At 41.6% G+C, this 15,489-nt stretch overlaps 1 protein-coding gene across 1 annotated transcript in view; it reads left to right on the top strand.

The window, feature by feature from the left end:
- Positions 1-13,616, top strand: part of ADAMTS8 (ADAM metallopeptidase with thrombospondin type 1 motif 8) — a 27,890-nt gene extending 14,274 nt beyond the window's left edge. The window contains exons 4-9 of the mRNA XM_072425604.1: positions 306-473; positions 1,791-2,089; positions 4,141-4,324; positions 4,828-5,000; positions 5,608-5,783; positions 8,513-13,616. Of these exons, the coding sequence (XP_072281705.1) occupies positions 306-473; positions 1,791-2,089; positions 4,141-4,324; positions 4,828-5,000; positions 5,608-5,783; positions 8,513-9,242 (1,730 nt within the window). The 3' untranslated portion in view covers positions 9,243-13,616. The remainder of the gene's footprint in view (positions 1-305; positions 474-1,790; positions 2,090-4,140; positions 4,325-4,827; positions 5,001-5,607; positions 5,784-8,512) is intronic.
- Positions 13,617-15,489: the final 1,873 nt, after the last annotated feature.

Below are 15,489 nucleotides of genomic sequence, written 5' to 3'. Positions count from 1 at the left end.
TCCCATCAGTCTCTGTACAGAGGAGCTGACACTCTAATGTCCCCCAGAGTCACACATTATTAATTGTTATGTGATAAATGTATATAGTGCTGACATATTCTGAGGTGCTGTACAGGGAACATTGTACCAGTCACCTCAGTCTGTGTACAGAGGAGCTGACCCTATCATCATATTACCACACCACACATTATAGGTTACATCACTGCAATGTTACCATTATTTCTGTTCCTAAAGTATAATAATAATATCATTTCAGATTTGTATTAATTTTCATGCTGTAATAAATGACTTTTCTCTTTGTTCAGCTCACGTCCTCAGTATTCCACACGACAACTCCAACAATTGCAGAAAGATTTTTGGAGATCTAAACAGACACCACTTGATGGCTCCCCTCTTACTGCAGCTTAATAAGTCCATGCCGTGGTCCCCATGCAGTGCCATGCACCTTACCGAGTTCTTTTACAGCGGCCATGGTAAGAAGTGATGGAAGGATGGCGGTTATGTTCTGCAGAATCCCATAAAGCCTTCTAATCATTATTTTGATCTAAGAATTTGCTAAGCTAATGTTGATTTTGCACATTTATTAATCATTTGCATGACGCATCTGATATAGGAAAGACTAATGCAGGCACACCAACCGATTATATTAATTAAGGACAATCATGACGATTCATTTCATGCATCATTACACACCTAAAATAGTTAAAATGTAAAAGAACAAAAAACAAAAGCAGTGCTACATATAACTGCCAATGTGAGAGACGTTCAATTCTAATCTAGCCAGTGGTGAAATTTGTCCTACAAAGTGAATCGCCATTGTTTAAATTATATAAACCTATTTGTAGCTGATAATGGTATTCTCTTTGGACTCAATAGTTCGCTCCCTTTCTGATAACAGGTATTTTCAGGAATTAGGGACTGAATGCTAAAGAAAGGTACAAATCACTGCATATGCTAGAGAGGTATGAGGCACTATGTGATAGAAAGTTATAAGGAGCTCAATTTAGTATGTATAAGAGGCATGAGGTACTGCATGTATTAGAGAAGTATGAGACAATGTATGTAATAGAGGTATACCATGCAGAGGCATCATGCACTGTTCAATATACGAAGGTATGTGGCATTGTGTATAATAGAAAGGTATGGGGGTCAGGTAATAGAGGGGTAGGAGGTACTGCATGTAATAAAGAAGTGCAACAGATTATGCAGTACCTACATTCCAGCAGAGACAAGTCCAGAATACAGAGCAGGTGTCATACATGGAAAATCCGTCCACCACGAAGTAAGAAGGGGCAACTGGGGCAAAACACAAGCAGGGTCGGGGTCACAGGCAGAGGTCGGTCCAGGCAGCATAAACGCACAGCGTCAGAAACAGGCAACGGTCAGCAACAGTAAAGACGGGAAACTCACCAGCACAGATTAGCGCAGCTATACGCTACAACAGGCACTGGTGACTGGGAGAAGAGAGGATATAAAGTCCCAGCAGCCAATGGCAGGAACTTATTTGCCTCCAAACTCCCCTTCAGCTGAGCACAGCCTCACAAGAGTAGTGCCGGGGATGCCGATAAAATACATCGGGCTGCACGGCTAAAGGGAAGCAGTCTGCTGCAAATTACAACGATGGACAGAATAAACTGTGTTTTATAATGTCATGGCGCACAGCACGGGATCGCCTGACAGATATGAATCTCCTAAGTTTCCTGAGCAGAATCACAGATCTTATATTTATTTTCAGATGTTCAAATACAGAAAAATAAGGAAGAGGTGACTAACATGTTTTTCCTTGGCAGGGGACTGTTTGTTGGATGCACCGGTCAGGACTCTGGATCTTCCCCAGGATCTGCCCGGGACATCAGTTCAATATGATTTGGACAATCAGTGCCGTCAGGTTTTCGGCAAAGAGTTTTGTCATTGTCCTCACACAAGACCAGAAGATATCTGTGCCCAGCTCTGGTGTAAAATCCAAGAGGATCAACTCTGCCACACCAAAAATGGCAGCCTTCCTTGGGCCGATGGGACACCCTGTGGGAATCACCGCCTGTGCTGGGATGGGGTTTGCCAGGATGAAGAAGACATTCTGCAACCAAAGGTAAAACAATAGTGGTTACACCGTCCAGGTCACAACGTTTTTAGCACAACATATATAATACACACAGCATTCACCACCAATTACTAAGGGCAGGAATAATTGTATGACTTTCTATATATGTGATCACGTAATGGTTACAACAATACAGCCGGGAGCTTCCAGAAGGAAATACTGAGACTCACATTCTTTTCTGCAAAGGCTTAATAATGGGAAATAAAACACAGAACTAAACTTTGCAGCCAAATACTGTAAAATCTTCTAACCTCCCCTCAAGATGATTCATTTCACAGAGGGAGTTGCATTCAGTAACTGCAATATGGAAGCACGAAAGCCAGAATGAATAATAAAATAGATATTTTCAATAATGTGTGGACATGTTAGAACTGATCACAGCTTTCATTAATGATTGGGCCAACCAAGTTCTGCAGCTTGCAATTCCATTCTGCTACTTTATATATTATTGCCATGTTGTTCTCTCCTGTCCTGTGATTTTATATATAAAGTTTCAAGCCTTTTATAATTTCTACAAAGCTTGCACTTATCTTTCTCATATTTGCCTTTTATTTTGATGACTCTAGAAAAAGATATAAACCCAATCACTTACATTTATTGAGGTCTTCTAGATGTGAATATCGTTTCAATGTTATTTTGCTGATCCTGAAATGAAAGTTTGTTCAGGCACTTTTTGTTAGAGGGTGCCAACGAATGTCCCTGTCAAATTGTGCTACAAATGGCCAATATTTATTGCACAGACATTGTCTTTTGTTGTCACCATCAGGAAATATTGATGATGTACATCTGATTGTGGATGTACAAAGAAAGTGGCTGAGATGGTAAAAAGTTGAAAGCAGGATTTGGAGAAAACTGTTTTATGGTGCATAAAGAGAAGCCTGGAGAAACCTAGGGCCATAGGAGGGTTGGACATGGGGGGGGGGTTAGATGGGATGGATAAGTTGGGGGAAGAAGTGTAATTGGCAATTGGTGGTAATGAAGAGAGCGTTGGGGTCAGGAGGTCATAAGAGCGTGTAAGGGAGAAAGTGAGGTCAAAGGAGAAGAAGCAGTGGGGTAAAAAGTGACCAACCCACACACCTACCCTGGGGTTGGGCAGTTTTACCAATGTGTATGTGGTGCATTGAAGTATTTGGGGATTGTGAAAAAGGATGGTGGTTGTCAGGTCCTTGAAGGTGGTATCTGAGCATTGTCTTGGCGGTGCAGAACCACCCTAGATGTGGTGTCTCCAGAATGTTAAGAGGTTGCAGGAGGTGTAACTACTGGCTTTATGTTAGTGAAGGGGCTGCATTATGGTTGTGTAGCGTTCCTGAGTTGGTGTGGTGCAGATGGGGACATTTTTGGATGCTGTTGGTGGATGACGCTCTTGAGGACCTAGGGCCAAGGGTTAGGATGGTTGAAGGGTACTGGTATTTCTTTTGTGTACTTAAGGGAGAGAATGTTATGGTTGAGGATTTGGGTCTGTGTCCATTATCAGGGTTGTGACCTTGTGGGGGGAGGTAATAAGGTGAGTGGTCTTGGGTGGCTGTGCAGCAGGGAATGGGCATCTGAGCTCCCCTGATCATGCAAACTACATCTAGTCATCTAGTTGAGGTTAACATTTTAGTTTTGGATTTTGTATAAAACTCAGAGAGGGTTGTATAATACAGAGAGGGTTGTAGGTTAGGGAGATGCAGCTGGCCAGGAGGAGCAAAAAAAAAAGGTACAGAGGACAAATGCCAAAAAATGGAAACTTAGAAGATTGGACGTATGATTCCTGTATCTGTGCCCCTCCCTATCTGGATATTGTATACTGACTATTGCCAACTTACAACATACACTCTCATATACCTGTCTTGTATCAATGGACAACTTACAAACATTGGAGCCAAAATCCAGATAAATGATGAATTAGACCATCATCACCATCCTAGCATGAGACCGGAAGCTCTGAGAATGGGGCGGTGCACAGAATTTTAGACTTTCTTTTGTAGTGATATTAATATTTTACTTGTGTAAATTAGAAACAAATGTTTGATATTTTGTGTAATTTGTGTGTCCAGGTTCCTGTGGATGGAAATTGGGGGACCTGGGGCCCCTGGGGTGAATGTTCACGGAGCTGTGGAGGAGGTGTACGGTTTTCTTATCGAGATTGTAATAATCCAGAACCTGAGAATGGTGGCAAATACTGCCAAGGCCAGAGAGCCATCTATGAATCATGCAACACCCAGGAGTGCCCTTTTCAGGGTAGGTACATTGCAATCTACCAGGTTCTCCCTTATCAATACCTAAACATGGAAACAAATCCTTAACTAATGTTTCCCTATCTTGATGTAAAATGCCCCTGGCTAGTGTGGGGTGTTTTTATTTGTTTTTTCATTACTGCAATACTTTTTTTCAGACTTTAGAAGGCCATCAATATGCACCCCACACTGCAAATACAATGCCAATAGAATAGAATTCCTGTCTGGTACCAATCTGTTACTAATAGACAGTAACTGGAAAGGCCAAGACAGCCAGCAGAATCAGCTGGAAATTACAGTATAAATAAGAAGCAGGAAAGCCTAGGTCCAGCTTCTAAATCTTTGGTGTGTTCCATATAATGTCAGGAGGTACAGAAGGTACAAAGTACCCGGTCACACTGCTGTCATCCACACTCCCCTCTTCCTGCACGTTTTGCTGGAAAGATTCAGAATAGGGTCCAAGGGCTATCTGTGTCACCCATGTAATGTTGTGTTCATGTCTTGCAGAAAAGAGTTTTCGGGAGGTGCAGTGTGAGAGGTACAATGACTATAACTACACAGATAGAAATGGCAACCTAATTAAATGGATTCCAATATACTCCGGTGTCTCCCCCCGGGATCGATGTAAGCTCATGTGCCGAGAACATGGTGGCAATGAATTCAAAGTCTTCCAACCTAAGGTGAGATTTTGTGAATTATATATTGTTGGGCTGTTTCTCTTTTCCTAATGTAGGGCCATTCTTCCCTTTGCTTTGATATAATATGGACCCCACGTTGCTTTTGTATAACGTAGGCCTGTTCCCCTTTGTCTAATGTCCCATTTTTCGTTTTGCTATTTTATAATGTGGGCCATATCCTCACTTTGTTAAATTTTAATGCATGTCCATTCTTTTATCTGTAGTGTGAGCCCGTTCCTCTCCCCAACATATCAGCATGTTCCTATCCTTCAAATGCAGCCCTATTCTCACTTTCCTATATTATAATATGGGCATATAATGTTGTACTGTTCCACTCCACATAATATGTCCGTGGATATTTTCTTGCAAAAAAGATATACTTCTTATAAAAAACAGTTGTCCTGGTTTACACTGCTTTACAAAACGAAGCATTCTTCTGTAAGAGTTTAGTATTAATTTAGCACAGCAAGCTGCAGACCACAATAAAAGCCGTTCCAGATCCGTTTTTGTCCTGCCAGGATCCCTATCTGTACACAGTGTACAGCTGAAATGTACACAAACTGATCATCTGCCTATTTATTAGCTGCCTGACCATTGCTTTCTGTGCTAGGTGGTGGATGGCACCCTGTGTGGTCCGGAAAGCCTATCGGTGTGTGTGCAGGGTCAGTGTATTAAAGCCGGGTGTGATCACATATTGCATTCCTCCAAGAAGCTGGACAAATGTGCAGTGTGTGGAGGGGATGGATCCAGCTGCAGGAAAATTTCTGGATCGCTCAACAAGTCCAAGTAAGAACTTCTAGGTGCTATCTATTTAATGTACAGCACTGCATAATATATTAGTGCTAAATAAATACTGTTAAATAATAATAACAAAAATCATCTGCATACAGAGTCAGGAACTCCACCATTCCAAAACATAAACAGTATATAAGCTGTATCAATTCCAGAATCTGATTTCATATTAGGCTGACCATAGGGACATATATTATATAGGGTAATACCTGTAATGATAGTATGCAGTATTGTAGTGTTTAGGATAGCTGTTCATCACCTGTTATCTATATGGTTAACCCTTTTTTCCCAGTAATAGCACTTACAGGTCTCCACCATTCCCAATGACTGGACAATAAAGGAGAAGCTGCAGACTGATGAGCTCCTCTCTCTCACACGTCCCAGATCTTCTACTGAGAGTTCTAGGTCTTATCTGAGAGTTCTAGGTCTAGTTCTAGATCCATGGGTCTTCTATTGACTTATAATCATTCTCCTTGTCACCATAACTGATTTTCCTCTCCTGATCTGAGCTCTGCTAAACAGGGGCTGCAAGAGGCTTATCACAAGGCTAATTCAGATAAATTACTCCCATAAAAATCTATACTAATATATGTATGTATTATTACAGATCTGCTATATTGTGTGGGTTTATTTCTGCCTGGAATTCAACTTTAAAAGACATGTGATAATGTTTCCATAGCAGCTGCATTCTTCTATTCTTAACATTTGTATTGAAAAAAAATGTAAAAAGCCGTCTGTTTGCCATAGACCAAAATATAGCAAAATGTATTCACAATACAATATGAATCTCAGCTATAGGAATAAATGTATGGATAGAGATACGACCCAACTCCAGGCTCCCTATAATAAAGGAAATAGGAGAGGCAAGTGCCTTAGGAGCACATGGCAGCCATTCAGATTATAGCCGCCATGTTTAGTGTTGGTTTGCTGATTAAAATAACCTCACTGGCTGCATTGGACAAGCTCACAGTCCTTCCTTTCTTTTATTTTCATACATTAAAGGAATATTGAATATACAGGTAAAGCCCAATATCTATGTTTTATTTCCTATAGTGCGGGGCAATTGGCTAGATGGTAGTGTTTATCAGGAGCATTGCTACATCCTGGCACTCAGGGCGCATGCCCCAAATCTTTCATTGAGAGCCCTGGCCTTTTACTGAATGTCTTTGTTCTACTTAGTGCCAGAAATCTTCTTCTGAGTGTCCCAGGTCTTCTACCAAAACTCCCAGCCTTCTAATACTAGGGGTCCCAGGTCTTCACTCCAGATCTTGTACCATGGATCATCTCCAGAGTGCCCCAGATCTTCTACAGAGAGTTACAGGTATTAAAGTAATATCCATGGGTCTTCTACTGACTGTCACAGTCTCACCCTGAAGGTCCAAGGTCCACTAAGTACCAGAGGTCTTTAATTCATTGCCCCAGGTCAGTTACCAAGGGTCCTGGGATTTCAGTACCACAGATTTCTACTGACTGCCCCGGGTTTTTGTGCTGTGGGTCCTCATTGCAGTAGTCATTGCCATCATCACAAGCACTCATCTTGTTTCCATTAGCTTTATAAGTTCAGATTTCAGGCAGACATTTTAAGGAATAAGGATACTTTAGGCCTGATTTATTAAAGCTCTCCAAGGCTGGAGAGGATAAATTCATCAGTGAAGCTGAGTGATCCAGCAAACCTGGAATGGACGTCTTCAGATTTTGAAGCCTGGACCAGATCCATTCCAGATTTGTTGAATCACCCGGGTTCACTGATGAGTGTATCCTCTCCAGTTTTTAATAACTCTTTTTTTGTTTCCAAAGAATATTTGTTTTCTGTGTTTATCACACAACATTTCTGTCTTGGTGCGCCCGGAACTTTTGGGATTAAGCAAGGGACAAGCAATGTGTTTGTAGAGCGGTGAAGTTTGTGTTTCTGCCTCTGGAAGTGGTAATTCATTTCTCAAAACCAGCCGGTGCAGTGTCCACATAAACATTTCTGCACCAGCCCGTATAAACCTGCTATATACTCACTGATATAATATGTAGACCTAATAACCAAGAAAGATATTGATGCTCTCACATCTGTAAGCTATTTCCTTGTCTTGGTTTCACTTAAATTGACAGCAGAATGTAGCAGCAGGGTTCAGACGCTGCCTAAAACACATTATGAGTTAAAGCTGCTCCTCTACCCAGTATAAGCCTCATTAGATGCAAGAATGATAATTCCGCAAGAGCATAACATCTCATCCACAGACTTCCAGCGTTATGGCAGATTTTCCAAGAAAGCCCAGGCCTCCTGTCAGTGCGGAATTACTGATATTGGTGGACTCCTCGGAATTAATGCACGTTTACATTTAATGTTAAATGATGAATTATTCATTTTCAAAAACTCTTTCACTTGAAAATTGATATTTAAATACAGAAAGGGGTAATTGGTGAACTGTGGCCAACTTTTTGCCAGGACAAATATTTAGTAACATTGATTAAAAGAATTATTGATCAGTTACAATCTTAAAAAATATTTTTTGTTTATTGAAATAATTTATTGATTGTATTATGTGTGTGGCTAGCCTAAAGCAAATCGGTTACAAAATTTTTATATTAAATGTATAATATATGTTTACTATTTACTGCCTTCTACCATAGTAGTCACATTAAAGTTGTTTTACAGGTAAACAGGGCTATAATACATTTATTTAGAAACAATTCTCTAGAAATGTAATACTAAAAACTATTTATTCACCCAGGTATGGATATACGGACGTTGTCACCATCCCTGCAGGAGCCACAAACATTGATGTGAAGCAACGTAGCCACCGTGGCATTGTGTATGACGGAATCTATCTGGCAATCAAGAGAGCTGATGGAAGCTATCTACTGAATGGGGATAATATAGTTTCTTCCATTGAACAGGATATCCATCTACGAGGAACTGTTTTATTATATAGTGGATCCAACACCAATCTGGAGAGGCTTCAGAGCTTCCAACCTCTTCCTGAACCTTTGACTATACAAATCTTACGAGTAGCTGGTGAGAGCATCCCACCCAAAATTAAATATACATTTTTTGTGCCTAAGGACTTGACGTACGGACGACTAAAAGTCAAGGTATCTCATCACTCGCTCAGACCCCTACTAACTGCTCAGTGGTTTTTGGGGGACTGGTCACCATGTTCTAAGAGTTGTGGCTCTGGCTGGAGGAGAAGAACGGTGGAATGTCGAAATGTGGATGGAGGGGCCTCAGAACAATGTCCAGAGGAGCTGAGGCCTGAGAACATTCAGGCTTGTGGGGATCTGCCCTGCCCCATATGGAGAGCAGGTGGCTGGTCACATTGTTCTCATAGCTGTGGAGAAGGAATAAGGACACAGAGAATATCCTGTGTGGACTATACAGGAAAAGAGACAGAAGATGATAAATGTGACCCGAAGAAACGTCCTGCAGCATCTGTGAATCCTTGCAAGCTGGAGGAGTGTTGAGGACCTTTCAGGGTGGATAAAATGCAGGCAGCTACAAACATTAGTCCCATTGCTGTTGGTAGTGCTGGGTGATGTGAATCAATCAGGATACAAAGCTTAGATGTGTGATTTCGGATCAGAGGGTCTGCCAGCAGCAATTAGAGCAATTGTGCACTATTTGACAAGAGCGGATATTGCTCTGCCTTAAAGACTAACTACAGAACAGAGACACACTTTGTGTTTCAGAAACCCGATAGAAATCTACCTCACTAGAGAATACGTAACCTTTTGTATTAGCTCCATGTTCTATGTCTTTCAACACCTTTTTCAGCAAAGCCTAGAAGAGTTATCTATTGCTCTCCATGAACTTTCTTCTGCAAAAAGGTCATATATTGTGTTGCAGCATGTTGAAACCATGTTGCATAATTATTTCAGTGTACTTTTCCTTCAGGCTAGAGCAATGTAAGGGAAATGTTTTTTTGTAATGTTTCATCATGAACCTTCCTATGGGCATTTAATTATCCCAAACACTTTGATTCATGGAAATTTACCAGATTGGATGTAATTGCTTTTGGTTGGTTCACGCAGTTACGTCCTATGATCAAAAGTGCGAAGACAACTGCTGAATGACTGAGGTTACGTGTCCCTGGTCAATGCTTCAGCATACAAAGACATTTCAGACAATTGTGCTATTTCATATTGTGGTAACAGATATAGGGCGACTCTTATCTCTATTATGATGACTGTTCCTCTGTGTACAGCTCCATAAAGATGGTTTGACCAGAATGCTGTGGAGGAACTCTGGACATGGAACCCTGACCTCAGCCCCACGTACATCTATAGGATGAGATTAGTTTGCCCCCCACCACTGTGACCCCTTCATAGATCCAATTGTTTCTTGCAGCACTCAGCCTGACCGTAATGCTTCACAGGTGAACAGCCAGTTTGGAGAAGTCTATATAGGTATGTTGAACAGGTGTACAGGTGTATTGCTGGCCAGGTCTATTATTGCCTTTATATAGAACATCCATTTCACTTTAAAAAGAACACCCAGGAGATATAATTAGGGAGTACGATGCTTATACCATGTAGGAGGTTCTGCTCAATGTGATATTACCGTGAGTTTTATTTAATCAATGCGTTGTGACTCTTCCACTCCTTGTATTGCTTTTGGTATCACTGCTATCTCTTGTTATATGTGTTTGTGGTATGCAGCCTCGGTTCCTCCAATACATGCGGGACTGCATTTGGGTAACAAGGAGGAAGGTGCTGGAATCACCATGTACCATTGTAACCGGCACAGGTGAAAGGATAAAGATATCCAATCTATAGCACAGGGGGTTTGGGAAGCAATATATCTGGTTCTGCTACTTGTAGGATTTCCTAAATATTTGAATATACCAGTCCTAATATGATAATCTCTGAACCTTACAGGTGTGGAAGATTCAGGTGTCAGCTAGCCAGGAGGGGACAGACTGTATTGTATGTGAGTGCCAGGGCGAGCCACGAACATTTACCTGTCCATGGCCTGTATTCCTGCATTTTGTTTATTCTGGGATGTTTGTTGGTGACTATTGAATCCAGCAGAGCAACTGACTCACTGATAGCGTGACGGATTATTTCCTTTTGGTCAATGAATTCTAATTCAATACGCAGCCTCTCCCTCTCACAATTCTTTTTGTTGATATTTATTGTCGAAATTCAAGGAAAAGACATCATAGAAAGAACAGCATGAATGTCTCATTCCTAATTCACAGTCTGGAACAGAGATGACAAATTAATCTTTTTGTGACTTACAGTTACTTACCTGCAAACGCTGCCAGTAATCGCATTTCCCATTGCAGGCTGACAAAGCCAAGCCACTGCCGTGCAATAGGAAGCCGTGCTGTCGGCCTGCCACCGGAGTCTTTTCTAATGGCTGTTGGGCTCCTATTAGGTCAGAAGAAGTGCACACTGCAGGCAAACCAGAAAAAGCGCACACTGCAGGCTGACAACTCTTCTAATTGTAAGGGAGTAGCTATGCACTGCCACCCCGCAACAGGAAGTCCTGTTATTGGTAGGATTGACAGATTAGACTTTGCAAGTCACAACAATAAAATCTGTATATAACGAGGCATGATGTCAAAAATAGGTTTAGGGTTTCCATACAATTGACTATGGGGTCACACAAACAGCTCATACAAAAAGAAGTTCTGGTCCTTCCATATCTCCAGAGGTCTCTAAGCCGTAAAGCCCCCTAACTGCTTCACAATCTAAGCTCTGTTAGTGCTCGTCTTTGTGGATGAATTGGGGACCAAAGAGCCCTGGGTGAATAATGTTGCCCAGGTGATTTGGGTGATTCACCTGTTACCTGATAGGCCGGTTGTATGTTGTTCTGGTGGAGGATTGGCCCGTTATGTTTCCTTTCTCCTGGTAATGTGTTTATCTTCTACAGGAGAGCAGTGGGCAGATGATTTGATTTGCGGCAGCTGGACTCTCCGCACAGCTCCCTTCCAGTACCTCAAATTTAAGGCTGCTGTTGTGAATTTACTGGGAACACTAAAATAGATTTTATTGTGCAAGAATCTTGATCTCTTCATTGCCAAGTATGCGTTACAGTTACAGTGTGACCCTTGCTGTGCTGTATTGCAAAACAAATTGCATGGTCACAGATCAGATTGTTTGACATATTTGCATTGAATAATGTTGTAATCAAATCTAAAGTTCAGGGCAAGCATCTCCCATTATCAGATGGGTTTATTATGTATACAGTAATGTGGCTCTATATTTATCATGAATGAAAATCACGCACAAGGGTTTATCTGTAGACTGGCATGGTGAAGTGATGGCACTCCGGTGGCTCTGGGTGAAAGTCAGTGCCAATGCTGGTCCTCTACATTCACATTGCTGTGATAAGCATTAGATCACAGAGATTTCTTCTGATGCAATGGTTAATAAGAGATAAGTTTTCCTGGGGTGGTTCCTCTGTTTCTGTAGACAACAGCTGGAAAACATGTGGCACGTCTGTGCAAAGTTGCAAACACGCTGCCAAACTTGGGAATACACATGTGCGGGAGTGTGGTCAGGCCCACTGATAGCAGGGCAGGCCCACTGATAGCAAGGCTTATTATTCAGCTTTCACCTTTAGGCTCCTGATAAGTGGGAATATAAATTGTCCATTTTCTAGAAAATCCCTTGTCATATGCCTATTATGTTTCCAGGGATCAAATGAGATTTTCTAGAGTCAAAGCGACATTTAAAAATGTTTTAGGCATCCTAAACACTAGGTCAGTGACTACTACACCTGCTCTCCTGAGACTAAGAAGAAGTTGGGAAGAACCCATTCTTAGGCCAGGTGGGTAAACACAGACCACTGGCCCTTTCATAGTCGCTGTGCGCTAGCCTTTGTGTAGCATGTAACGCGTGGCATGGTTCCACAGTGATTGGTGGGCATAATAAAGGCTTGCTTTGCAGCTCTTGGCATTGGGTCACATGACATCTCAGTGCCACAGAGGAAATTGGTGCTTCCATCTGACACTGGTGACTATAAAATGTCCAACTTCATAACTATCTTATCAGTGCTGGCTCGTGGGGCCCCTTGGATCGCCAGTTTTATATTTTACAAATTGCAGATGAGGCTTCAAATTTTTATGGAGGGATTGTAAGGAGAGAATACTGCTTACCACATCCAATAAAGACATAACCCAACCACTTCCACTGAATGCTTGTGAGTACTGGGCCACCCATTGATGAAGGTTTCCTGCAACACACGTGTATACCGGGCCACAGTCTGTATAATCACTACAATGTCTAAGATATACCAAGACATGGAAACCCTTCATAAACAAAGCTCATCTATTTGCATTCAGTCAGGAAGATGCTCAGATTACTGGTTAGTAGTAAATGGAAAGATATTGAACAATCATATTGCCAGGAGTATGGGCAGCCATGAAGAGGTGAACGTTTCCATCCAAGGGAATTCTGGTATATTGAGCTGCCATGGCAAGAAATCTCCACACATTGAGGAGACATATACAGCGATGATTTCCTTTATTATTTCAGACAATGAAAATGTGTGAAGCTAATTTTCGGCATTAGTGCCCCCTTATAGATGACGACTTTCAGATTGTGGGAGCAAAGTTGTTCTAGAAAAGAGAAGCAGCTTGGGGTGACCTTTACTATAATTGTATTTGGATCTTATAATCAGCTCCGCAAGGAAAGATGGAGCCTTACCTGCCAGGAAATGTGATGAATGTGATATTTGTAAAACCCCGAGGCTGTGCAAACTACTCAGTGACCCCCAATGATTGCTGAGATGAAATAAAATCTTCAAATGTATTTATCCTCAAAGTGTCTTTAACATTGCTATGTGTTTAGGATAATAATGTCAATAAAACTTTAATTTTGTAAAAAATATCTGTAGGCTACGTAGTGGCTTTTTTGTCATAAAGTTGTGTCAGTAGAGATCAATGAGTGTAATAAACATCTAATATAACGATAAGTTCACCAGAAACCATGATAATCCAATTCTTTTACACCCCATACATAGAACACTACAACCCCCAACATGGCCAACCACCAGACACCATCACCATACAATTCTATCACACCCCATATATAGAACACTACACCCCAAACATGGCCGACATACAATTCTATTACACCCCATACATAGAACACTACACCCCCAACATGGCCGACCACCGCACACCATCGTCATACAATTCTATTACACCCCATACCTTTAGTTATATAGAGAACATTCTAGAAGCCCGGTGCCGGTATAATGAATTCTGTATAAGGTCCATACAGGAATATTGATTGGAAAGTTACATTGAGTTTTCTTCTAGGATAATTCTGGTGACGCAAGCAGTGATAATACTTCATGTCAGATAAATTATGAAAATAGTTTTGAGAAGAACCCGAGACCCGTAAAGCTGAGCTATATTTCTCCGGAGATTTTGTTAGGGGTCGGGCTGAGGTATGTAACTACTCCGGGCTCCGTGTTTGATGCTGTACAGATCCAGGAGAGATATCAGATTTACTAAAAAGTTCTGGAGAGGTTTGTATCTCCTGTTAGGAGAGATGTCTGTGGGAATATTGAAGAGAAAGAAGTGCAGGTGAATCTGATGGATCATTGAACGGAAGCAGAACTTTTAACGTATGGGTGAATCTGAATTCTATCAATCTCTAATCCTTGCTAGCACACCAATCTGCTCCCTCTGTCCCCCTCCCAGTCTGAGTGCTGCTGTACATGTAATAAAGTTATTTCATCATTCCTTTTATTTGGGACTTTCAGGGGTGATGGACTTGGGTTCTTGGTTGAATGTTGGAATGTTTCATATACTACAGAGATGATGTGGGTAGTTTGCTTGGAAATCTATTTACAAAGCCTGGATGTAGCATTTGGCCCATCAGAACCCCCAGTGAACATTCTATGTATTTACAAATTCTATTTTAACTTGTCACGTTTCTTATTATGGGTAGTGAGGGCTGTGAGCGGGCTGACATGAGTGACATTGTTGTGAGTATGCCAAGTGTTAAATACAAGGTGCGCTTTGCATAGCACATTGCCGGCACTTTGCATAGCGCTCAGGTGATCGGGTTCACCTTTCTGTCGGTGTTCAGGTGGAGGACATTGCCGCCCTGTGTGTGCCAAACCTAATAATACCACGCTGCTCCGAGCCGGACTATATGAGGAAGTCTTCTGTCCTCACCGCTGACATGTTGTTATTACACCTCCATGTTAATCTCAAGTGCCAGGACTATTAGTGCTCTGTAATAACGTCAAATAACAGCTCCAACCCCCCTCCGCCAAGGTCAAAACCCATCCACAAATTTACAGACAGCCCATAAAAAACTCTAAATGCGATTGCCTGTAAAAATATTTAAAGTGTACGTCTGGCCAAAGAAATAATCCGTACATCTTTGGAATACGTGAACATTTCCCTGTGTTTTGTACAACAGTACCTCCTCACCTGCCAGAAACCCAGTGAGCTCCAAGCTTTATCTAGTGAGATGACAACACTCTGCTGCATTGAAAGCCCAAGCTTCATGGCCCAGTTCTCCCCTGCTGGACTACAGAACAGCTCCCTATTTTTTACCCTTCATCCCATCTCTATTACCCCTTCCACTTCACCTTATCCCTATAACATAATGGGGGTGTTATATAGAATACTAGGGGGTATGGAGAAGAAGTTGGGGGTGTTATTTAGAATACTAGGGGGTAAGGAGAAGAAATTGGGGGTGTTATTTAGAATACTAGGGGGTAAGGAGAAGAAGTTGGGGG

This window comes from Pyxicephalus adspersus, chromosome 11 (assembly GCF_032062135.1).
Source record: "Pyxicephalus adspersus chromosome 11, UCB_Pads_2.0, whole genome shotgun sequence".
In the NCBI taxonomy this organism is placed as follows: Eukaryota; Metazoa; Chordata; class Amphibia; order Anura; family Pyxicephalidae; genus Pyxicephalus; species Pyxicephalus adspersus.
Note: the sequence above shows the minus strand (reverse complement) of the source record. Positions and strands in the feature narration are given on the sequence as shown.